This window comes from Meleagris gallopavo, chromosome 13, assembly GCF_905368555.1.
Source record: "Meleagris gallopavo chromosome 13, MGAL_WU_HG_1.1, whole genome shotgun sequence".
NCBI lineage: Eukaryota > Metazoa > Chordata > Aves > Galliformes > Phasianidae > Meleagris > Meleagris gallopavo.
The window spans coordinates 2,475,309-2,501,557 of record NC_139416.1 but is presented as its reverse complement, the minus strand read 5'-3'; the positions used below and the strand labels follow the sequence as shown (position 1 = coordinate 2,501,557).

The window sequence follows — 26,249 nt, the reverse complement described above, 5'->3', positions numbered from 1 at the left end:
ATAGCGTGTTGCAGCAGTCTCAGTTTTCTGCAGCTGTTGGTTTGACACTACATAATTTTAATTCTGAGTATTTCTGATGAATTTAAAGGGAGTTTAAAAATACACATCCCTTGCAGAAATTGGATTATGATACTGCAGTCAAATCAAGTTTAAATGTATTAGTGAGAGCACAAGTTTGTAAGTTACTAGAAGGTTTCAAAGTCTTAACATTCATCTTCAGACAGCACTAGTGGTATGCAACAATATCCTTAGTTATATTGCTTTCTGGGATGCTGTGCAAGTTTGGGGCTCTAGTGTAATAAAAGCAGAAAATTCACCCATAACCTCACCCATTGAGCACCTGGATTGGAGAGTCTGTCCAGGTTTTTCCAGATGCACCCAATTGACAAAACTTCTCCAGATGAATTTTTCCTCTTCCCTAGCCTTAAATTGTAATGGCTGTAACTAATGCATATCTAAACTGTGCAAGATAGGTACATGCACAGTTGGGTAAGAGAGGTCAACAAGAGAGAGGTTTTCAAGATGGTTATTAAATGAGAAGAGGTTTTGGAGTGGTTTTGTTCCCACTGAGACTGGGAGATGTGGAAGTATATGGAATAGATGGCTGTTCTGCATACTGTAATTTGGGAGGAGACTGTTCGCTTCTTTGGCATCTGTCAAGAACACTGGTTTTAGCAGAAATAAGAATTCTGACTTAAGGCACAGTATTATAACAAAGCAAAAGCAAAACCACAGTCTTATGTGGGTAGTTTGAATAATAGACTGTTGGAATCAAAAAGGAAAAATTGTAAGTCTTGTGGGTTTTGCTCAATTTCTGAAAGAACTTGTGTTTAATTAATATTAATTCCTAAGCTTATTAACAGATTTAGTTTTCAAATTCTCTGAAAATTACTGCTGTTCACAGGAATTACAGTAACTGTGCAGAGAACATGTTATTATTCTTTGTTTTAAAGGAAACCTAGCAACCTTTGCTTTATGTGCAAACCTAGCCTTGCTCTCAAAAAGAGGTGATATGGTTTTAACAGACAGTAAAAGATTCCTTCCAAGCAGAATCTACTTGCTACTTCCCAAGCATCTGCTATTTATGATAAAAGCAGGTTCCCTGAATTACCCTCTCTGATTCTTTTGTATTTTACTGATGCATGTAAATTCCACTTGGGTCATTTAGGCTTTCTTTATGTTCTCATAACAGCTTTCCTGTGTTGTGGATGGTTATGAAGGGCTAACTTATGCTACGCAGCTGCAAAACCTATATAACCTTAAAGATTACACAGAAAAGCAGGATGGCTGCTGAGGCCAGTAAGAGATCATCTGGAGATTTCAGATCTTCTTCTCCTTGATCAGTTGTCCTATATTCAAGTTATCCCAGGATGTTAAAAGAAATGTGTAGTGCTGTTCATGAATTTGTTTAGCTAACTGTAAAGCCACTCCATTTAACTTCGGAGGGTAACCTAAACATTTTCCACGTGTTCAGCTTTTGCTTTAAAATGTTAATGCAAGAATTGGACAGAATCCAATAAACTTGCTGAGAGGTTTTTCATGGTTTTCTTTTTTTAAAGTAAAGAGGTAACTCTACCCATGATACTTTACCATGTTTACTTCACCTTGATATAATGTAAGCTATTAATCATGACCTTTTTCTCCTTCATTAGTAGGGACATGCTAAAACTTTTGTGGAGGATGAAATGCAGGCTGGAGAGAGCTGTAGGCTTTATCCTTTTCAAAAGAGGAAGAGCCCTTCATTTGTGGCACCAATTTACAGCCACTTTCTCTCAAAAATAAACTTAATGAAGCTTTGCCAAATAGCTAATTCTCTCAGCTGCTAGAGCAGCAATTGTTGTCACATAACAGCTACAAAAAAAAAAAGAATGAAATGATCAAGCACTACTGTGGCTAGAAAGAATTGCAAAGCACCAAACAGAATTTTGTGCTCATCTCTAACATGTAAAACTTTTAAAAAAGTTATTTAATATGCTTAATTATATTGATAATCATATATTAATAATTTAACTAATATATCTTCTTTAGAAGTCACTACACATCCCTGAAGGCAAAAAGCAGAGTTGTCAATGTGCTAATATAGGATGCACGGTTTTGCAATGGCTCTACGCTCACCAAAAATAACTACAACAAAGAGGGCAGGGTGCAGGAATAAAGTACATCTTTTCTGCAAGTTACCTCTAATCTAAATCACTTCTGTGGGACAGGAATGTTTGAAGTATAAGTAGCTGCAATTTTTCCTTGGCATCATCTCTGAACAGGAGGGGGAATTAGGGCAGTTTGACTCGGTATTCCAGCTTGGTGCTGACTTTCCTCTTAGTCTTGGAAAATAGCTAAAAAGGAGGTGAAGGGAGGAAAAAAGTCTATGAGGAATTGATACAATCTCAGAGACTACAGAAAAGTTGAAAGAGGAAAGCTGTATTATCTCTTTCTTTTTTTCTTCCTTAATGCTACTCACTGTATTTACACAGGAGGTCTTATAACATTCTCCTAGCAGCTGAAATGGGAGGTAGAGCTGTGTGCTGCTACCTGGCTGTCTCAGAGCATCATCCCAGGCCTGAACCAGGAGCATGCAGAAACATGGCTCCTGTGTGCATACAGTTGCTTTATCTGCAATAATTCATTAAACTTCTCCTCACATATTTTTAGTGCTACTAATATTGGCTACGTATGGCAAGATGAGTGTTTCTGTGGGAGTACGTCACTATCACATCTACTGTAAAGTCTGTTTGTGTACCCTGATCCTATTCTCTGTGGTGTTTTGATGAACTAACTTCTGGCCCCTGCACAGATGATGCTCCTCATAAGTTTGCAGAGCAGAAGGGTTTTTTTTCCATGGAACATACAGGTGTGCTTTTTAGCCTGACTAGTTTTAACTCCTAATAAGAACATCATTAGCTTGGTTCATGTCATGACCACAAACTCGTTTGCCATAGAGCTGTACGCTTTGGAGACATGCCTTCCTCACAAGATAGAGAAGGACTCAGTACTACAATTCACATCTATTCTAGTAACAAAAGTGACAATTTAATTGTCAAATACTCTGATAAAATGAATGGTGAGATTCATCTGTGGACCAGTATGTAATTGAATCATAATGGTGAAAGCTACAGCTGTTCTGTGTAACAGCCCATCTCCCTGAGTAGTTACCTTTGGGTTTTTTGGTGCATGCTGACTGTGGGGTGATGAGCCCTCCAGCTCTTTCTCTGGTATGCCAAAATCTTAGTTCTTTCCTGGTTTGCACACCTGGTTTTCCTTCCCATGAAAGAAAAGGCAGAGGCATATCCTTTAAACACGTATGTGTGTAAACCCTTTGTATTAAAGGGCACACACAGGAGTTGAGAAATTGCCTAGTTAGAATGGCTACATACCTCCAGGTGCTGTGAAGCTTCTACAAAATGTCACAAAAGGTTGCTTCTCTCTTAACAAACTATTATTGTCTACACATTACTGGACAGTGTCTAAGAATCTTGTTCGAATCTTTAATTGAGTGTGATTTTTTCCTGAATGGTACAGCTTCAATTTTTAAGCATAAAAGAATGTTTACTTCCAGGTATTTGATGATTTGCTAACACAGCAATGGCAGATCTGAAGCTATTTGTTAAGCTGGTACTGAAATGCCCCCAGTGTTTAGGTAGCATTACCCTGTTTCTTTGTTTGCATATCTATTGAGACTCAGATAGGTTAGAGCTGTTTTGCACTACTGGGACAGATGTGTATAAATGTAAACTGTTCAAGACCATACTTGTCATGTTATAGCTTTGTATACTTTCTATACTGGAGAATGATAAACATGAAATGTGCAAGATTTTCCAGTTAGCTCAGTAAATTCCCATGACAGCAAGTAATGTGATAGAATTCAAAGTTATTTCATTCACTCTAGTTGTAAAATTTCAACTGTTGCTACTTGAGAAATTTGTCAACAAGAATCCTTCCAGTGCAGCCTTGCTAACTCGATTTCTTTCACTAACACTATTTATTACCTGCTACCCATCCACTTGGAGGACAGAGTAGTACTTTGTCTTGGAGAAGCTTTCAATACACAGCAATAGGAATTTACACAATTTTGCACTGCAGATGACAGTGTCAGCATGGTATCTCCAGTGTATTCTACAAATGCTCTGTGGCATAAAGTCATAAGGAATCTTTTAATGAAAAGTACTTGATATCAGTCTCCTGTGACTAAAAAGAAAAATTTAGAGCTGTCAGTTTTTGCACTTGCTTATTTAATTCGCAGGCAGGGAACTAATGTAAATATGTTGCAGTGGAAACTAGCATTTTGATTTCCAGGCCCAAATACAACCACAGCAGAGTTAGTAGGGTTTTTTAAGAGAAAAACGCCTCTTTCTCATCTGCAGAGAGCTTCTTCCCCCTCCAGCAGCTAAGAGAATACAGATGTTCAGTGTTATAATAGAGAATGCACTTCGAGCTTTTACTTTTCAAGAAGTTTGAGTAGTTTGATTACTTAGCCTTTGCAAATGTAGTAAGAATTAGAATTAAGAATTTTGCATACTTCAGTGTAATAATATTGAAAAAGTTTTGTCGACTCAGAAATTATAGAGGAGATGCTACTAAATCTCAAGGTAACTGAGAGTTTAACAGTATAGCACATATGACTTTTTGCTCTTGTAATGACTGACCTATTTTAGAAAATTGGGAACTTAGACTTAGGTATTGCTTTACAATAAATTTCTGTATAAGTAGCAAAGTGGTGCACAAGACATCTAAGACTTTAAAATGCAATATCTGAATACTTCCTTATAAGAAAAAAAAAAGTGTATCTATGAATTTGTTACTGATACTGATCTACTAATGTAGACCAACTGAAGTCGACCTATGTTTAGGCTTATGAGGAATGAACTACTCTGGCTTATTTACTTACACATATTTTCTATGTAAATATGAATTTAGAAGTTCCTTCTGTACTAAGAAGCAAGAAGTACGTTTTACTTGTCAAGTGCTGACCTGGTTTGGTGGAAGTGGAACCTTTCTGCCAAGATCCACGTTGCAGGCTGAAGTGAACAGTGGGTGTTCTCTTCCTGCAGGACTGCCACGAAGTTGGTTGGGCAGAATCACCACAATATAATATAGCCTTGAAAATGGAGTATTCTAAATGTAGCTACAGCACTTGGCCACACAAAGGAATGTTTCTGCACAAAATTACAGGGCTTGTAGTATTTGGGAGGTCAAGTAGTTTTCCTCACTGTCCTTTTTCATCTGTGAAATACCAAACTAGACTAAATAATCAGATTTTTATTACTATTTTATTTCAAACCATATTTAATGTATTAATGTTTTTCCCGTAGCTGGGGACTGACTAAGAATATTTATTTTCTCTCTCTTAGTAGTTGTCATATTTATATTTTCCTCCATTATGATTATACTCAAAACAACTCTGCTTGGCTGTTTACATCAATACTGCCACTTAAAATAAAACCCACAAGTCAAAGAAGTTGGAGGAAATGGGAAATCTGGGAGATGAGCAGCTTTGGGTATACTTCCATTCTGCGCTTTCCAATGCTAATTATGTTAATGAATTACACTAATGTCTTCTGCTCTTGTTTTTTTGTTCTTGTTTGGTTCTTAAATTAGAACAGTGTTCATGAGAGCACCTCTCCCATCTCCCTCAGAGGTGCATTCTGTTCCTACCAAGTGCACAGCCAAGGGGTGCTGTCCCTCTGGTGGTGTGTGTTGTGCCCACACACCTGCAGGTAGCTGCAGTTAGTCTAGGCCATTTCTTGTCACTCTTGGAGAGCTACAGATCCCAAGTCCGTTTCAGTTTAGATATGCATGTACAGGGACACTGCATTTCTTATTTCTGATTAATATGTGTGTGGTGCTACATATCACTTTGCTTTAGAGTACAAGGTCTTGTGAAGCACTCCATTAAGGCTGCACAGGAAATTCTAAAGCCAATTTGAGTTGACTTCTTTTTCTCAAATGACTAGAACTTCTATTCGCACATTCAGCTTTTAGACTTAAATCTTTTATGCTTTTCTGGAAAATGATTCCATCTGCATTAGGCACTAAGAGGATGCTAAGAAGCACATTCCTGCTCTGAGACAGAACTTTACATGCAGTATTTTCAGTGTGGTTACGTTAGGTAACAATGGAAGATGTATCACATGCACAATTCTTTGCTGCAGAAGGAGTCATTGCAAAATTGCAAACCAGTAGACTTTACGACAGTTTTTGATGCTGACGTCAAAATCTGATTCTGAGTTACTAAGTTTGGAAAATAGTATTCATGCACCTGCCTGCCCTGGACTTAAAGAAACGGTTCCCCAGTTTTCTCTTGAAACCACATACGTTGTGTAAGAAATTGGAATGATACTCCTTCTAATTCACCTCTGACACTGTGACAGATTCAGTCCAAGGCAGCTTGCTGGAGGAAGAGTTCTGCAGCCAAACTCCTGCAGTACTCAGTGACAGCCATCCAGCGGATCTCTGTATTCTTTGAGATCTTGCTACATTCTTGTGAGTTTAACAGAATCCCCTAGCTTAGAGGTAAATCCAACACTGATGTGTACATCTTCCTCATCTTCCTCTGCCTTCAGCCTCCATGAAGGAGGTTAATTCTATGGAAACAGCACTAGGAGCACCATCAATATTCATCCTGTCTAAATGAGAATGAAACAGACTTGAGGACAGAATAATCCAAGATGTTTATCGCATGCTTTTCTAGCTGGGCCAAAAACTGAAAGTTAACAAGGCATTGGTAAGTACAAATGACTTCTAAATTCACTTGCTTCAAAGCCTGCTTTCCAGTTATAGAATTGATCAGCTGGTTCTTAGTTTTCTTGTTTTTTTTCACCTGTCCTAGTAAACTGATAAAACTGTGTCTGTGTGTGATGGTGGCTTTTTTTTTTTAAAGCAGTGGTGATGAGGAAGGGGTGTGTGTGTTAGATGCAAAATGGGACCTCAGTAATGCTAAGTGTGACGATCAGGTGTTTCCTGAGGGGTTTGTGTGTTCCCAAAGCAAACTAGGTGGAAAAAATGAAGAAAAAGGCTGGTGGCATGTATGAGCATTGCACCACTGCAGTTGGTAGTGGAGCTGTATGAGCTCCTCCATTAATGACCTTTTATCTCTTCCTTTCCTTTCAGGTGCAAGTGGGAAGTACACCTCAGGACCAAAGAATTGTGGGATACATTTCCTGCACTCACTTGCAAGCTATTGCAGGTACTGTCTTAATTTGCTTCTCACAATTTGTCACTTTTCTGTGCTACAGCTGGTATTGTGCAAAAGTTGCCAGCATTGCTCATCCAGTGTTTTCCACAAAGAGCAGTGTGCATTGAGGACAGTGGTGAAAGAGTGAAGAAAGAAAAATAGACAAATACTCCACAAAATCTTTGCATTTTTTCTCTTGGAGTAATTAAGTATTACAAGATAAGCAGTGTAAAAAATCCCTTAAGAACTTTTCTTCCCTTTGCTCTCTTGACCAATTACCATTATTTCAGCAAATACATTACTGTTACCATTAGCTGCATTTATGAACCCATACAGTGGCTACTGTATAAACTAAAGTTATGCAAGCAGAAATCAAAGGCTGAAAGAAGCCTGAATTCCCTGGTTTTACCTGCCAATTTCATACATAAACAGCTAGCAAGTTAATACCGTTGTTCAAAATTTTTCTTAGATGTGTTTTAGAAGGAATCCCACTGTTACATTTGTTACAGCAGGAACCAGCACAGTATGTCTCCTTTGTTCTGTGAAACAGCATTTTCTAAGATCCTTAAAGATAAGATACAATAACGCTTAAGTGGGGTTTGGAAGGATTTGTTAAAAATCCTCATTGAATTAACACAAAAGAACGAGATGTTTTTTAATAGCAGATGTCTGACTGTGAAATATGTGGATTCCACTGCTCATTATAAGCAGACTGGAATTTCATGTAGGTCATCAGGTTGTGGCTGGGCTTGTTTCGTCTTTAACCATCGCAAACCTTTCTGATGATAGTATCTCAACACTTGGCTCTCCTCCTGTCAGTAGGCAGAACTAGACAGTGACCTTACCTCCATTTTACAAACCAACTCCAGGAAGAGAGAGCAGGAAAAGTTAGTAACTTCTGGTAGTTCTGTTTCATTTTTAGTGTTCTTATGCATATGTTTTGAAGTGAAGTTTCTCCATTTTAGCTGTTGGCCTGAACACTTGTTAATTAAATGTCTATGGAAAATATTCCACATCTCCCTCCTATCTTCAGCTCAAAACTATTAGTTCCAGACTTTACAACAGATGTAGTAATGAAACAACAGTCAAATCTAAAAGCCTTTGCTTTGTGCAAAGGGAGGAATGCAAACTCTTAGTTTTACTGGATGTGACTCTTGGGCTCCTGAGTGAGTGCTGCAGAGCACCAGGCAGCCCTCCTGGACTAGTTGAAGACACAATGTGTGCTGCAGGTTGAGACAAGGCAGAAATGCAATGTAAACAGCAGAACATTGAACCTATGCTCTACAGTATGTCTAGGTTAACCCAGACAGACAGCCACCATTCCCAGTGCATTAGAGAGACCTGAGAGTTTTAAAGAAGATTCATGAATTTTTCAAACATGTTTTAACAGTGTAACATTGTTCAGTTTTCTATTTCTAACTCTGGAATTATGGTAATGTACGGTGAGATTGCTGTTGTAGAGCTGAGGATTGTTGCTGCTATTCTTTAAGTTATAAGCCTCTGGTTTTAGTCCAGTTTCTTTTTGCATGTTTTCTTAGCTAAAACCACATTATGACATCCCTAAAATACTAAATAGGAATGGGAGAGAAAAAAATATATACATATTGGGGAGTTAACATTCTTTTTTACTAAGTCAGTCTAAAGCTTCTCCAAGTATTAAAAAAAAAAAAAAAGTAACTTTCCATTTTCCTATTTATGCTCTTGCTTTGTATTTTTATGCTTATCTGGCTCAAGCAATGTTCAGATAGAACAGACAAGGATCTAGGAGTCTAAATGTCCTCTGATAAATCATATTAGTTTATGTAATGAAATAGAAAACTAAAGTTCATAAAAGTCTGGCAGAGCAATACTTCAACTTATATCATCTGATTCAAGACATTTCACACATTTTTTAAAAATGTAAAAAAAAAAACAAAACCCTCAGGTTCAACTGTGTAAAGATGTGTTATCTGTAACAACAAGCACTGCTTAAAAGGTTAACCATTTAAATCATCTTGTCACAGGACTGGGTGCAATTTAGCTTCCCCTCTAGGATACACAAACTTGTGCTTGACAGTTGTGGTCCTTACATGAGTATAAAATGAAGGGATCCAACTGTTTATGATCAATGAAGAACTAATGTTGTTTTGTTTTTTTCTAAGAGATGTGCTAGCTAAACCCTGTTCTAAGCAATTACAATTTGTTCAGAGCTGACTTTTACCTTTTTCAGTAAAGCTTTAGAATTAGATGTAGATTAATCTAACCTCTCAATTCTGTACCTATTCCTGAATGTTGTTATGAAGGGGGTTTTCCATTTCCACTCTGGAAATAGCTGCATTTCAGTGACAAAGGAGGGGGTCCTTAATGAGTCTAGAATGTTATTATTTTCCAGGGGGCTGTTAAGTTTACATGGTTTTTCTATGTTTTTCAGTTAGTGTTTAATGTTCTGGGAAGATTTTGCTGCCTAGAACCTACCTACTTCCCAAGTCCCTTTGAGTCATGCCTATTAGACATCCTACCAAGAGATCAAACGGAGGGAGCCTTAAGCTATTGCAGCCTAGGTCCAGATAATAGACGCTGGATGCTCTCTCATAACCTCAGACATGCTTCTTTTTTGCATTTAGTGTGAATCCAGTCTTTGGCATGTGCTGGCAACTCAGATTTTTCCAGAACTGGCTTTACCAATCCATACGCAGCTTAAGCAGAACTCAACTCGAGAGTGAGAGATTTCTCAGTGTTTGAAATCATGGCTTGTGATCAGTAATGTCTCTGGTGTTAAACATCCTTAGGCAGTGATTCTATATACATTTCTGAAGTAGCAAAGCTAGTTTATGCACACCGTGTCAGTCTATCCTTGCCTTTCCTCTCATTTACACTAACACAGCTGTTACAGGCTGTGCTGTACTTGACTGGGGACCTTACCTAGCTGCAATCTAACTGAGCAGAACAACAGAGTTCTTTCGTTGCTGTTGTTGTTTTGGTGTTTTTTTGCTGTTGTTGTGTTTGCTTCCCCCAGCTCCTTCTGGCTTGGATAGATTACACATGACAGCTTAGTTCATCTCACAGTCAGGCATGGCACAGCCTGTCTCATGGCTAAACTGGGTGGGTCCTTTGGTTGTGACTTGGAACCTATACTCCCTTTGACTACGCTTCACATCTTACATTTCCTTTTTTCGCTCATCTTCTCCAGCATTGATCACTGCTGAGAACTGTTTTTAAAAACTTGCACTGCATCTTCCCATTTCCAGTTCCTGGCTAGGCCTATAAGATGCTTTGTTAGTTCTCCATAGTGCTCCTTATGGCTTTCTGAGGAGGACAAAGCAGTCCTCCTTTGGCACCTATCTGCAGTTCAAACTAAAGCCAGATTTCACATGATCATTTCAGAAGTGAATGAAATGGGCAGCTCTGATTATCCTACAATGAACGAAGGTGAAGTATTTGTTTATGCTGTGGTTTCCCATGATTCCCTTTCATCCTTCCATGAAATCTGAAGCTGAAGGGAACTAGCAAAGAACTTGGAAATGCTGACTGCAGGAACTGCTCACAACACGATTACTTGCATTTTTCCAGCCCAGATACTGAGAAAAGGGTGTAGAGCAATTAGCACAAATCTGTATTCTCTGGTTAATCACTGGTGGCAGTCAATCAGATCAGTGATTCTATCTGAACATTTAATTAGAGGGGAAGGCTGGAAGAAGGAAAGTGGAATGTCATATTGGGGAGATATTTCCTAGTGCCCTTCTGTTAATATTAACCAATGCTGCTTCAGTGCAGCAGCAGGCAGGCTCTGAAGTGTTTATTTTTTTCAATGACTGTTCTGGACTCAGGCTTGGCTTCTCCTCTACTTCGGTGTCTGACCAGGTCAGTTACCTTCATCTCCAATGCTACAGATCATTGGGAGCTGTTAAGACTCAGTCTCACTAGAAAGTTTTGCTTCCAGATATGTATAGCACCTGCTGTGTAGCTATGGGAAGGTGGATAACAATTTAATACTAATCTCAGAAAACAGTTATATTTAAGTTGCATTTAGGGGATTTTTTTTGTTGGTAACAGAGCTACAGCTCACTTCATTGCACACACTTCACTTCGTGTGCGTAAGTGCAATTGCTTCCATGACCTCTAGTGGGGAGAACCAGAGATGTCAGAGAGGGGAGAACTGGAGATAGCAGACTATCACAGGTTCTGAATTTAGTCTATTTCTAGAGCTGCAGTGCTTTCTTCTGTGGTTTTCCGTTGTACAATGCTGCTACGAGACTCGTGACTGTTAACAAGGGAGATGTATGTCACTACGTAGTTAACGCTTTTTTAGTAATGATGCTGCATGCTGCCCGTTGTCTTTCATAACGTCTTCCTGAAATGTTTTTGCATTGCATGCAGAAGAAATCTCTTTCTTCTATGTTTTTCTCAGTAGTTTCCTGTTTTGGAGAATTTTGCCTCTGTGTGTCTATTAAGTGGGTTTTATGTTTAGTAAGTTACTTTGCTGTGTTCTGTTTCAGGTCGTTGTCGTAGTTTTATGCCCTCATTGGTAATGGCTGTATTACCTGATCACTCATCCTAAGCAAAAGCAAGCCGGATAGATACTTCCAGAAAATGCAAACAGGATTCTGACAATTCAGGGATGAATTAGATAGCTCTTAGACAGCTAAGTAATATATAATCAGGACTTTGTGTAGAACAAGATAAGTTACCGTAGTCTTGTCATTACACACCAAACTAGTAGTTGCAAGGCAGGCCAGAGGTTCTCTCTCTCCTTACAGATAAGCTAGGATAGAAAGATGCAGGTGATGCAAAAGGAGGGTATGTGAGTGTGAATAAGCTTCACTATGAGAGAGATGGCTCTGCAGGGATTAATGTGTATGAATGGCTGATGTGAGGGTGTAAGGAAGACAAAGGCAGGCTCTCCTTGGTCGTACCCAGTAAGAGGCAATGAGCACAAACTCAAATGCAAGAAAGAGCATTTAAACAAAGCAAAACTCCTTTATAGTGAAGGTGACTGAGCACTGGAGCAAGCTGCCCAGAGGCTGGAGAGTCTTCATCCACAGAGACACTCCAAGGCCAAGTGGACAGTTCTGAGGGGCCCACCTATGTGAGCATGCTTGGGCAGAGCGGATGGACTAGATGGTTACCAAAAGGCCCTTGCAACTTCTTCCTTTCCCTGAAGCTGCATCTTTAGTTAAGCAGAATGCAAGCGTTAGTCACGCACACTGTTTGTAGTTAGTCACTATCACCTGCTGTGGGCTGTATTTGTTCCATGTGACCTACTTCTTGTGCTTTTGTCTAAATACATCTTAACTGTAGGGTTTTCTTGTGCTGTGTAGTATACTGGTATGCATGATCAGCAAATACGTGAAGTGCACTTCTGCACTGTATGTGCACTCTGGTAGCAAAGGGGTTTTCCAAGAATTCAGTGGACTGGATTTGTGTCGAGCAGTGTGATTAGGGTATTATCTGAACATTATGTACAAGTGCTAGAATCTGTAGGTCAGGGAATAGTTTCAAAAAGCTCTTGTATGAGCTTGCGTATTACAGCCCAACTGTTACAGATTTGTTGGGAATAACTGAAGATTAGAAGGAAAAAAAATCAGATTATTTGTTGTTTGAATTAACAGTCTGAAGAGATGAGTCACTGTCAGAACCTACTTGAAGGTCTCTTCCTGATCATGTTCTTTTGAATATTTCATGTATTTATTTAAGATTGTATCAAACCACACTTGGTGGAAAGTTTTTGATTCTGTTTGCATTTAACTGTTACTTTAACAGAACCTGCCCCCAATATTCTGGAAAGTTCAACCACTCCCAGGTTAAGTGTGTTAGGAGAAGGAAGGCTTGATGACTAAAATCTGTGTTCTAATGCAGTTACAGCACGTTGCAGAGTTCACATTTTAAAAGCCTATAAAGTGCAGATGGCAACCTCAGGTGAGATGACTGATTAACAAGCTGAGAGGATGCAGACTTAGATACTCACGATCTCCACAGTGCACCACCACTGAAAGCGGCTTTGGACATACATAACTGATGTTCCTAATTGTGACTTACAACATTTTAACAGCCATCACAGACTCGCAAAGTAGAATCATTTTGGTTAATGGTCTGTAGGCTAAAAGAAAATTTTAGTAAGAACAAGTGACTTTGGGCTCACTGTTTTTGCTTATGATTGTGGAATTTGAAAACAAATTTTCTGTTTGAAGAGAAGTGATATTCTGAATCGACATCGTTTCATGTCTGAAACAAGCAAAATTGTAATTTCATGACAGGTACAGTGAAAACAAAAGAAAAAGAAAGATAATATAGTAAACAATTACTTCTAGAATGTGTCTCTTCCTACTTCTTTCCCCATATGAAGCTTTTACTGATTCTCTTAAAATGATTACAGTGATTAATTCTTTCTTAGACTGTCACCTAATGTGCTTGAAATTAAGAGGAGGTAGTTGCCATAATTAAAAGAGCTGGTTTGTGTCAGTTTCACAAACAAAAAGCACTTGGCAACCAATCATACATATCACTTATAAACACAGGGGCACAACTTCAGCACTCGTAGTCATAAGATAACTTCCCTGCAACCACTGAAAAGAATCTGACTATTCATTTCTGAAGTACAGTCTACCTAAGGTACATATGTTGTACATGTACCTTTAAAAATATGAAAAAATACTTTCAGCTTAGTAATTCTTACTTGAACATAAATAGAACCCTTCCTTGGATGGATTACTACTGTATGAGTAAATTGAATGTTGACGTATATATCCGAGTAACATTTGAAAGTTAAATTTTTCATTTTTTAAATTTAGAAAGCAAAGAAAGATCAAGTGGGTTACTGCAGAACATGCTGTCCAGTCTTGGCCAAAGGGTGATATTTACTCTGAATTCCTAATCATTAATTTAGTGTATCATATCATCTTCCAGGCCAGGAACATGATTATTTTGGTCAGTTTCCTGCAGCACAGGTGTCCTGTCTTCCTGTTTCTTCAGGAGTGTCTATTATGATTCCAGAAGAATATATTTACATCATCAAAACATGGTTCCTAACGAACCTCATTCTGGGCTGAGCATTGAGTATGCTATTATCCATGCAGTTTTTTCTCACCTTTTTTTCTCAAGATGTCTAACAATAGCATAGCAAATAATATCACCATATTATTAATTACAAAAATGAGTCCACGTTTAAACAACTACAGAAGTTGTTCACCCGTTAGTACTAATTTCAGAAATTTAAATTTTACTGAAGTGTTTGTAAAGAATTCTAGTGACTTCTATCTGTTCATACTGTATCAGGTATCCTACAGAAAAAGCTGGTTGAAACCACGTAACTGAGACACTTTCCTACACAGATTCATATGTGCAGTGTTTCATAACCAAAAGCTGGATTTTCATCTGTTGTTATTCTATGTAAGAATTTTTAAAATAGCTAATTATATATGTGAAATTCCTTTTATTGCAAACAAGGCTAGCATACCACTTACATCTCTCATAAATCTGAGACTTAAACTGGCCTTGTCTAGGCTTGTGCTAAGTTTAGTGGGGTTCTTTCCTTATTTTAAAGAGAAGGTGCCTATATCTGCCCTGCTGAAGGTATTATGTTTGACGGATAATAGGAGAGAAAATGAGATTGAAATAGCTGTACATTATTTTTGTCTTCCTAGTTTGCTTTAATCTCAATATCCTCTAAGAGAAACAGGTAAGATTCTGACCATGCTCTGCTCTGACAACTGGGCCACAGCAGTGGCCCAAGTGATTTTGCTGGATGCACCACAGGCATGCAATGTTCTGAATGCCACACTAAAAGAAAGACCTTATTTCTTGACATTTCTTTTTTTCTTTGCTACAGGAGACACTACTGTTCGATGTGAGCAACTGGATATGCTTCAAGATTGGCTGTCTGAATTCAGAAAATCTACCTCCTCCTCCAGCACAGCCAATCCAGAGGAGCTGGTGGCTTTTGATGTAATTTGCGGAGATCTCAACTTCGATAACTGCTCCTCCGGTAAGATAAGCTTTGCCTTTTCCTTGTGTGTTCCTAATCCAACATGGAATAGCAGAGTTCTTGATATGTTCATTCTTGATATGTTCATTTTGTGGGTTATAGCAGTGTACTAACTACTGACTGGCTTGTGCAAGAGTAGGCTTAAGAATCATCTTAATGAAAGTACTAGTCTTGTCATGAGCCAAGAACAGCAGCTCACACAAATTCTGCCAAGTTATTAAACATGATGGTTTTTAAGGCACAAAGGGCAGTGATGTGCAACTTGTTGCAATAGCAACAATGGAGAAGAATCCAGTTGTTTAGTGTTACTTGTGCAAGGTAAATGTGCTAAAACACATCATATAATTTTAGTTATTAATAAAAGGGGTGCGTGCTATGGGATTTTTGCAGAAGAAAAATAAATTCTTGCAATTAATAGCTTTTTGATGGTGCACATACACAGATGCAAGAGATTAATGCCCCATAGAGAACTCAACATCACTAAATCAATCTTGGAAAAAATTAATGGATGCTGTGTACCTTCCGTGGTTTTTATTTGAGTTGAAATTGTTTTATTGAGAGTTAAAAAACAAAGAATTTTAAATGTTTTCTTCTATATTTGGAAGCTGGGGGCACTAGAATAAAGAACACCACTGAACCATAATTAATGGCTGGTACAGATGGCAGTCTTTTCAAACATACGTAGTATACTGTTAACAGTTACACAGCCAACAGAGTGGTGCTTCTGTATCATCTCTGCTTCCTGCTTGGTACAGTTCATGCATCCAGCAGAGCTCCTTGCTTGCTTTATGCAGTGGCAATGAACTACTGGTTTGGAGCTGGCATGTGGATCAGCAGAGCTGACAGCTGCAAGGCCTACTGCACAAGTGGGCCAGAACTGAAGTACTGAGATAAGGGCATAAGCCAGGTACAGTGATGGGGGAGTTCAGTCATAGAGATTTCATCTGTGCACTGTGTTACAGGATGCGGAGTACAGTTAAGCTAAAGCTGCAGCTTTCAATTGAGGATTCAGCAATTAGAAAAATAAAATTATGTGAGTAGGAAGGCCCTCTGGTCCGGTTCCCTGCAGTGAAAAGAGACATATACACATCCATGCTGGATGTGACTCTGGGCCTCCTGGTCTGGTGGTTGGTGACCCTGCACATAGCAGGGGGGTTGAAACTAGATGATCACTGTGGTCCTTTTCAACCCAGGCAATTCTATGATTCTATGAAATACAGCTCAATCATGTGCTCAGAGCCCCATCCAGTCTGACCTTGGGTGTCACCAGCAGTGGGGCATCAACAACATATCTGAACAACCTCTTCAGACTATTGAGTTTGTGGATTAGCAGGTGAATATGTAAACATCATAATATGTTGATTCTGTAATCTACATAAAAAGCCTAGGTAATTGGGACAGAGAGGAACAACTACTCCAATAATTTTAAACAAAATAAAGCAAAATAAGTGTTGTCAGATCATAAAAATAGGTATCATTCTCTCATCTCATAGCTCGTATCAGATACTTGTAATGGAAGATTTTAGCAAAGTCAGAGAAACATTTAATTGAGAAGAGATCACCAACCCAAAACAGCCTTACTGTTCAATTCTAGCTCATCAGTACAAAAAGTAATTTAATCACAACTATGTGATCTGAAATAAACTCAGAATGGCCGGAGGAGGTGCTCCGACTTGTCAGAGAATCCATTATGGATAGTGGAGATGAACAGTAAGCAGTAAGCAAATAGAATGCTGCAGAGAAACCAAGTTTTTTAGGACAATACAAAGGTAGCAGGAGTAGGGAAAAAAGGAGGAAATTCAGTCAGTAAGAGTCTTCAGCTAGCCATGCTGCTGTAAGAGTAGGCTGAGGAGGCAACTGGAGCAGTCCCAGTGAAGGGAGACAGGAGCTGGGGGATACAAATGGGCACAGCTACTTCTGTTTGACTGCAGTTCCAGCTGCAGTATTCTTGGATGGATGCAATGGCCTGAAGGCAAATACATCCTTCAAGGAAATAAACTAGCTTCTGCATACCAAAGGGGATCCTGCCCAGTCAGACTGTGATAGTCCGCATAAGGGGCCATATAGCATGAAGAGAAAGACATGAGTGAAGCTGCGAGGTAATGTGCATGGTCAGCATCCTCTGGCTGAGAAGTTTTGGTACTCTAACCAATCCCTTGAAGAAAAAAGTACAAAGCAAAATTAATGCCTTTGTGACTTGTCTTTTTTATGGCAAAAGAAAACACAACTATTTGTTTTTGTAAATATAGTTGTAAATGTTGCAACTAATAATAAAGACATTTAAACCATAACAAAAACACATTCTTATAAGCTATCTGTAACTTATTTATACTCCGTTCTCCTTTAAAATTCACTTGGTCTGGGAAGTGAAATTAAGCTGGCTATCTGTTATTTGTAGATTGCTTTGCTTCCTTATGCACTAAGCAAGATTAATGCAGTGTTTTAAAGTTGGCGTGTATTCTTGTCCATTTTACATTACTCATTGTTTTAGGGACATTCATTAGGATTGCAGCAACTGAACTGCTGGGTTTTTCTGCCTTCAATAATCAGCTTTCTGTAATTCAGGGTATGGGTTGTTTTTTGTGCTCTTTCCCACTCCACAGATTGATACAGCAAATAATTAATGTTGTTGCATGAATATCAAGCTTCTATTCTTAGATGTATTTACAGCACAGTTTTCATAGACCTCCAGGTTCATGAATAACCTTATTCTTTTGACAAATATTCTGAAACTAAGTTCTTCCTCCTAGCTTTAGAGAACGGTATCACCAACAGTGAATTCTCACTTACTGGAAACACCTTCCAGTCAGGTTTGTCTCACCAGTGTAAAATTTGATTGTTTTTAACCTTATAGCTTATCATAAAAAAAAACATTTCAGTCAGATGAGTTCAAGTTAGCCCTGACTTCTAACTATCAGTGCCACAGTGGCAAATTGATAATGGCAAAATTTTAGCCTGTCTTATTTTTGAAGTTTGCATCCATATGATATCACAAGGGAAAGCCCAAGGAAATAAGTAATTGCACAGATTACATTCTAGATTCTTCCAGAAAAATGAAAGAAACCAAACAAGCCAATTGGCTTTTCAGACTGAAAGAACAATTCTCTGCGTTGCACATCTGACAAGTTTTTAGGAGGTCAGTCCTTCAATCCTCTGCCAAGGCTCCCAGATATCCTTTTCCAGTCTCCTTACAACTATGAAGAAATTTCCAATGTAGAGAGCTGGTTAGACGTTGGGGAAAAAAGCTGGAATCATATAGTGAGGCACATCAGCTGGGGTGGATGCATTAGCTGAAAGACCATCAGCTGTGTTAATCACTCTTAATGTCAAAGTGAGAAAGTGCTATGGACACTCAGTATTACTGTACTCCACATTGCCTCCTGTGTTGTGCTTCCTCCTTAACAGGGAGAGGTTAACAGCTCCTATACCAGGCAAGAACATTATTTTGCAAATGGAGAACAAATTTGATTCCTACGATGTGTAAGCTGCCTTGTCTCTAAATATGCACAGCTCACAATTCAAAAGTTTCTGACTTTAGCAGTCCATTCTCATGCCTACTTTCATAATCTGTAGTCTTGCCAACAGTCAGTGATAGCAGCAGCAGCTCCAAATGCAGGTGAATATTCCATCAATCCCAAGAGAAGATTCTGTGTTGCTTAGAAATTTTAACCTTGTAAAAGGTGGAAGTGCTTCAAGAAAGGAAGTAATTGGGACCTATTGCCAGTTTCTTTGCTATTTAACAAAACTGGAATTGCAGCAGCTGGTATTTTCGAGTTCTGACTGTACTTGCTCCTACGTACAATGATCACTATGTTATAGTGACAGGGTGCACAGAACTACAACTCACTTATTTTTATACTGAGCATCTGAAATTGTGATATATGTATTTTTCTAGGGATACTGTTAAATTTAGCGATCCTAGGAGCTTGATGCACTGTTTGGCTTTAAATGCAAGAAACAGAGTAGCAATTAAGAAGAGATTAATTTGAAAGCTGAGAGATCGTGATGATTATATTTAGAATGCCTTTAATGCTTTAGATAGTATCTCAAGTGAATTATCAATTGCCTGTCCTTTGTCTTATTTATTACAGCTTGAAACGCATTCAGTCAATTCTTCTGAAGCAAGCACAGCACTAGCTTTTATCTCCAAATTTACTGAGATGTATATATAAATCCCCAGCAGCCACCTACAGCGCCATTATGAAGTCAGTCCAAATCTCTGCATCATCTGATCTCAACAAAAGTTTTGTATGAGTATAAGCATATACAATGCAAGCATGAACGGCAGAGTAAAGCAATACGTCAGAAACCTTCGCTTCAGTTTAGAAACTAATACATACTATCTTTTGTAGATAGACTTGGTAGGAAAACAGACATTAATTAGCAGTATTTGTTGGAATTTCTGGTTAAGACAGGATATTGCTGTGCAGTAAAACTGCCAAACTAGTTCAAATCAGTTCTCTAGAAAATGCATGTACACTGAGTAGGAAGGAAGGCTTACCTTTTATTTTGCAGTAGAACACACAAACAATCGTCCACAGGTTTACAACACACAGCTGATGTGCCTTTTCTTGTGCTTCTTTCCCTGCAGAGGACAAGCTGGAGCAACAGCATTCTCTGTTTACACACTACAAAGACCCATGTCGAATTGGTCCCGGGGAGGATAAACCATGGGCAATAGGTAAGATATTCTCTAACCATCAGTATATCAGCTCTTGTCTGTCACTCACAGAACACCTATCAGCAGCAGGCAGTACAGCTAACTGGCAGTAACTGTTTGACTAAGACCAAATATTTGCAAGAAATTTATCTCAAAGGCAGCAACATGTACTTTGTAAATCTTAACAGTGTTTTTTGTTGAATTTTAATTAAGAAGGAAATAGACATGTCGAACACAAGTCCAGTCCAGAGTTTATGCATCAAGCTACTTGAATGCCTTCCTACCCTTACTTTACTTTTTAAATAATACTTTTTTTTTCACTTTGCAAAGGGAGAGCCAAATTATTGTTTCTGTGCTTTCTGTATGCAGTGAAAACATGCACCTTTTGATTAGTGTTCAGTCTGGTGTTACAGAAACATTGTGAAGATGTTCCTAACATTGCTGAATTACTAGTACTTGTAGGGTTCACCTTGTACAAGATTTCACAAAACTCAGATACTCAAGCATGCTGAAATTCAGAGCTCAGTACAGTTTTCAGTGAACAAACAGCTTTTTTTCCTATAGGAGCAATTACAACTGTGAAGATGCTAAATATAAGAATTTGGGACTACTTATTGATGTGGTTTTACTCTGTTGTAACAGAAAAGAAGTTTCTCTGCCCTTTAAACTCAAAAGGCACAGATAATATTTTGAAAGGTTTAGAGAGAGAAGTTGCTTTTAAAGACTAAGCAAAGGCTGCTCATCTAAGACTGTAAGCAACGAACAGGCCAGTTCCTTGTCATTAGAACCTATTATCTTTTGCTAATTTCTTGTGCATCTGGTTTGAAAATAGGATACAAGAGAAAAATTAAGGCTAAAATTAGTAAGGAACAGGAGACTGCAACAGGTAAGAGTAAATTTCAAGTTCTGATTGGAAAGCCTACCAGGAAAACAGAAGAGACTTAGCTAAGCACTGTGTTGTAGGTAAAGTGGAAAAGATGACATATGGAGGGAGACAGCAAAAGAAAAGGTACTAAGTATTGTCATCCTCACTGTTACAAACTGTATTATTACATTTGTTCTAAAAATAATCTCTCAGACTGAAAGCATCATTTAGTCAGGTGTGAGATGCAGCCTCTGTAGTAACTGCTATGGATATTACTTGTGTAACACAGAAGTGAATATAAACAGCATTTTCAAATCAGAACAGAGTTGTCCCCCACCCCTGCCACATACACTGTCCTCAGACGCTTTTTGAGAGGCAAGTACCAGGGCACATGCTGGGACAGTCACATTTCCCTTTCTGCTCACAGGTACCTTGCTGGATCCTGAAGGATTGTATGATGAAGAAGTGTTCACTCCAGACAACCTGCAGAAGTATGTAACTCCTAGTTCTCCCACATATTCTAAACAATTCTTTAAAAAACCAGTTCATTGCTTGCTATTTAACATTTCATAAATTGTGGTGTTTTTGGACTGTAAAATACAAATATATATATATATAAAATATATAAAATATATATATTTTTTATTATTTTATTTTATTTTATTTTATTTTTTACTGTGGAAGTCTTGGGGTAGAGGAAGGAAAGGGAAGGAAAAGCAGCTCCTTCTCAAAGCCAGACAGAATTGGTTTCAGTGGGTGAAAAGATGAGAGCAACTGCTGTCAGTGTGTATCGTTTCTAGAGTTAGTCCTACCTGAACAGGCCCTAGGAGGAGGAACTCTGAGCACTACCAAAAAGGGCATGCAGACAGCTTGTCTGAAGATCTCTCTACAGGCAGTCAGTTCCATGGCAGTGGCACTGTAAAGGACCAAAACAAAAGTGAAATGTAATTTTCCTCAAATAAATAAATAAACAAACAAACAAACAAAGTTTGAAACAACCCATTAACTAGAAAGCTTGCAAATCTCAGTAAGAAGCAAGCTCACAAACATAGAGAGGAATTTGTTAAAAACAAGAACATCAGACATAACTAGGAATGTAACTGATTGTCTTTCAAAGATGCTAGTACAGCATTGCTTTGGAAGAGTTTGGTACTTGTTTTGTGCTAGTGGAGTTCCAACATATATAAAAACCCTCTTAATCTGCAAGAGCCCTAAGCTAAACTTTTTGATTACCTATATATTAATATTATGAATATGAATTACCTATGTTAAGTAATATCCCAATGGAGAGAAATTAATTAGCTCTGTACACTTTAGAGCTGCAGTTAATGATGTGCTACACCTTTGTGCACTTCCTCTGCCTTCATAACCAGTTTCATGGACAAAGCATATTATTACCATGAGTAAGTATAAAAGATGTCCTAGCTGTTTGTTATGAAAATATACTGAAGAAGTTAAGATATCTGAATTAATAAGTGTGCACAGATTCTTCAATTAGTGCATGCAGTGGAAATGGTACAGTCCATGAGCACATTTTACATTGGTGTTTTTATTCACAAAGTGCAGCATACGGTATAAATGGACACTCAGTTGAAGACTACCCCTGAAGTTCTCCTCTTATCAGTTCTGAATGTACATCTATTTTATATTGTTACTCCATTTCTAAGGTCTTGGTTTCATTTATATTCAAAAGATAAGGATTTGTTACACTGAGTCAGATTTTACACATTCAAAAACCTGCAAAATTTCTAGACATTTCTATTCACGTGTACTAAATTCATGTTTTTTAATAAGATTTTGGGGAATTAAAAGGAAGGTAATTTGGCCTCTACAATCAAGTTTGCAAATGCAAATCTGTGTGTGGGAGTAACATTCTATTTTATGGTTCCAAGAGCAGGCTTGGAGCTCTTTAAAAAATAAAAAATAAAATCTGTGTTTTCAAGCAGCCTTTTGAGCCAATCTGTCACCGAATTAATTTGGGGATATTTTGCTTTATTCCCTTAAAAGTTACTTGTAATTAAATTCCACTCACATATACATGAATGATAGACAAATAGCCATCAGATTATCCACAGAGATTGAGAACATTACCTGTGCTACTTAAGTGTATATACAACACTTTAGTATGAGATAACTGGAAAACATTCTTGAATTCTGGTAACAGAACATACATTAAGACTTTCTGACTACTAAAAGTGGCATTCAGTTTTCTTCAATATATGATAATTCTTTTAAACCTATGAAAAAAGCAGTAGCTTCTTATGCACATCTGCAGGATAATGAGTATCTGAATGTGTAAATTATGTAGATGTGCTTTTATATTAGAGAAACAGTCGCTTCTACAAGAGTCCAAGACAGCCTGTCCTCTCACCCCTGCAAGATACTGATAATTGCAGTTGTAGAAATTACCAATAAATGCAGCTAAATTTAAAGTCATTAATGAAAGCCAGCTTTAAAAACATTGCAAGCATTTTTAAAGTGTCTTTCCTAACATTTATATGAAGTACTTAGAGATTACAGAGTGCCATTGCCAGCATTGAAGCTATGGAGCCCCTTCCAGCTAACAAGTAGCATTCAGATACTCAGCAAAACAGAGTACGGCCTGAAATTGAACCATTCCTACAATTTTTCAGTAATGAACTTTGATCAAGCTTTACAGATATTTAAAACAGACATTTAAATTGGCAGCGTAAGCTATGCAGAGAATTATTTCTACGTCAGCAGTCTGCTGTAGTTTATAAATAAAATGAAGTAGTTTGCGTTAGCAAGCTAATTAGACAATGAAAGCAGAACAACCACCTAGTTCTTAAGTCTCTATTTAATGTTAGGTACAGCATATGCAGAACACTGGAATTGGAGAACCTACTTGGTACAAATAATGAGTAAGTCATTTATAATTATAGAACAACTAATAAACTGGGCGTAATGATCTGAGGCTCTACTGCAGTGCTAGAAGCTGCACAAGCTTCTGCTCAGAGGCTTCATGAAATGCAAACAGCTGATCTTCTATCACAACATTCGCATTAAAGCCAGGACTGGAACGAGGCCATTTTAACCTCTGAAATCCTAAACAGAGTCCAGAACAGAAGAGCACATCACAACACAACTAAAAAAAAACCCAGTGATTTAAAATGAATTTTTTCTTGACTCCATTGCCACCAGTGGCTTCAGCCTACTGGCAGGAACACCAGTACAAAGTTTCAGTGGCTTCTCACCTGACTGGGAGGTGGTCCCTTGAGGAGTAAGCTTATGGCTTCCTTACATATGCTGCGCCTCATGCGCCTCTGCTCAAAGAAGCTGCAGCCAGCACTGCAAACTAACAGCAGAGCAATGCCTGACAGAGCTTTCACACTTATGGATTAATTGGGATGGGAGATGTTCAAAGGAAAAAAAGGCCCAATTACTTGTTATCTTGCCTAAGGCAAAGATAAAAAATTAAGGCAACAATTCTGAAAATAAATAAATCAGATTTAGTTTTGTGACAGTCATTAGTTCTGTTCACCTAAACTGTGAACATTTACCTGTTAGAATGGCACAGCCTGATCTTTGGTACTTCTCCCTATTTCTTGTAGGGACAGATAGCAAACCGTTACGGATAAAGTGACAGAAGTTTTAGCCAAAAGTAGATGCACCCCCTCTTGCAAGTTGTTCTCTGCAGGTATCTGAAAATAATATTTCTCTTCCTTGCCCAATTGTGCAGTTAAGGGAACACCCTGTGTAAACATTCACAAAGAGAACTGACACTAAAACAAATTCATCTTTTAAATTAATGTATGCAAGTTTTTGTGAATGATACTGCAGCACTAATCAGCAGTTTCTTCTACTTTGTTTCTTAATTGGCTTTGCCAAATATAAATACAATTTTTGGAAGAAGTCAGTTCCATCAAAGAGATTGCTTTCAGGTATTGAATCATTTGCAATAGTTCTCTAAAATTAGCTTGCAAATGGGTTGCAGAGAGTAAGCTAATTTCACACGAGTTATTAGATGACAGTCTAAACTTGCACAGTATATAAAAGGAAGCTTACTTTTATGTAAACTGGTTACAGTAAACTGAAGGAATCTTCAGTGCTTTGCTAAGTCCACAGAGAGTTACAGAATTTGTGACTAAGTAGCTAACTATATGACTGTAGCTTTGCCGCTGCTATCTTCCGAAAGCACAAAGTATTTGCAGATCTCAACTGACCTAGTCTTACTGATTGTAACATTAATGAGACCTAATCAACTGTACCAAGTACTTCGTCCCTTCTCTGACCAGCCAGAGACTTGAAAGAGACAATTTGACAGAGAAACCATTTAAATCTCAAACACTGAAACATGTTGTGAAGGTCTAGTCCCTGTCTCTTGTTTTTCCTTCATTCTGTATATTCACGTAAAAAATCTCCCAAACCCATAAAAATTATCAAAGTCAAGTACTCTAAACTGAGTGATCAAGAGCACTTTATGTTCTTCCAAGGTAAAATTAAAGGCTTTGTACCCACCAGGACCCAAGTTCAGGCTCAGTGTTTCTCTTGCAGCAGTTTGATGTAGCTTAGTGGTGTAATCAGCTTTGGAGCAGATCCAAAGAAGGGCAACAAGGCTTGTGAAGGGCTTGGAGAATGTGCCCTACAAGGAGCAACTGAAGGAACTGGGGGTGTTTAGTCTGGGGAAAAGGAGGCTGAGGGAAGACCTTATTGCTCTCTTCACATACCTGAAAGGTGCTTACAGCACAGCACGGCTGGTCTCTTCTCACTGGTCACAGGTGACAGGACGAGAGGAAATGGCCTCAAGTTACACCAGGGGAGGTTTAGATTAGATATCAGGAAAAACTTCTTTACAGGAAGGGTTGTTAAGCTCTGGAATGGGAGGTGGTTGAGTCACCATCCCTGGATGTGTTTAAAAACTGTCTGGATGTGGTGCTCAAGGACACGAGTTAGTGAAGGATTGTCAGAATTAGGGTAAGTTTGGTTAGGTTGCGGTTGAACTTGATCATTGATGTCTTTTCCAACCTGAGCAATTCTATGATTCTACAATGGAAACCACAGAACCTCGTGCTAAGACTTTGGCAGGTAAGTAGTAAAGGAAAATGATTTTCAGGGAGGTGACTGAAAAACATTTGCTTCTGTATTTTGAGCCAGACAGAAAAAAAGACCACCTAGTCTGTCCCTCTCTGCATGCAGTAACCATGCAAAACAGCTATCACTGTAGTTGTTACATTAACTGAGTACTATCCTGCAACATTCACATGCACAATCATCTGTTGTCTGTAGAGGTACCGTGGTAGATCTTTTAAATAGAACACAAGATTGTAAAGCAAGTTTGCAGTAAATCAATACATAATAGCTTAGAAACACAGGATTGTTGTAGAAGAGTAACAGGAACCTTTGTGGGCTATCTAGTCCAGAAATCACATTCAAAGCAGGGCTGACTTCAAAGTCAAATCAAGTTACTCAGGACCTTAACAACCTTCTGTATAAAATACACTGTTAAGGTTTAAGAACCCAAACTAAAATTTTTAATGGGAAAGGTGCAGCTTATCTGCCCAAATACAGGAGTTGTACCCGGAGAAGTAATTCTTCATTTTGACCGTTTACGTGCATGGCCTGGGGCTGTGTAATC

The 26,249-nt window shown here is 38.3% G+C and overlaps 1 protein-coding gene and 1 long non-coding RNA gene across 3 annotated transcripts in view; one reads left to right on the top strand and one right to left on the bottom strand.

Moving 5' to 3' along the window:
* Positions 1-25,427, bottom strand: part of LOC146543465 (uncharacterized) — a 177,871-nt gene extending 152,444 nt beyond the window's left edge. Inside the window, exons 1-2 of one of the 2 annotated variants that reach the window (XR_014886037.1) lie at positions 25,342-25,427; positions 21,466-21,569 (exon numbers count right to left, since the gene is read on the bottom strand). This is a non-coding gene — a long non-coding RNA (uncharacterized LOC146543465). The other variant, XR_014886036.1, reaches the window with a different exon arrangement.
* Positions 1-26,249, top strand: part of SMPD3 (sphingomyelin phosphodiesterase 3) — a 111,882-nt gene that overhangs the window by 78,635 nt on the left and 6,998 nt on the right. The window contains exons 3-6 of the mRNA XM_085234626.1: positions 7,105-7,180; positions 14,973-15,128; positions 19,720-19,809; positions 21,081-21,144. Of these exons, the coding sequence (XP_085090752.1) occupies positions 7,105-7,180; positions 14,973-15,128; positions 19,720-19,809; positions 21,081-21,144 (386 nt within the window). The remainder of the gene's footprint in view (positions 1-7,104; positions 7,181-14,972; positions 15,129-19,719; positions 19,810-21,080; positions 21,145-26,249) is intronic.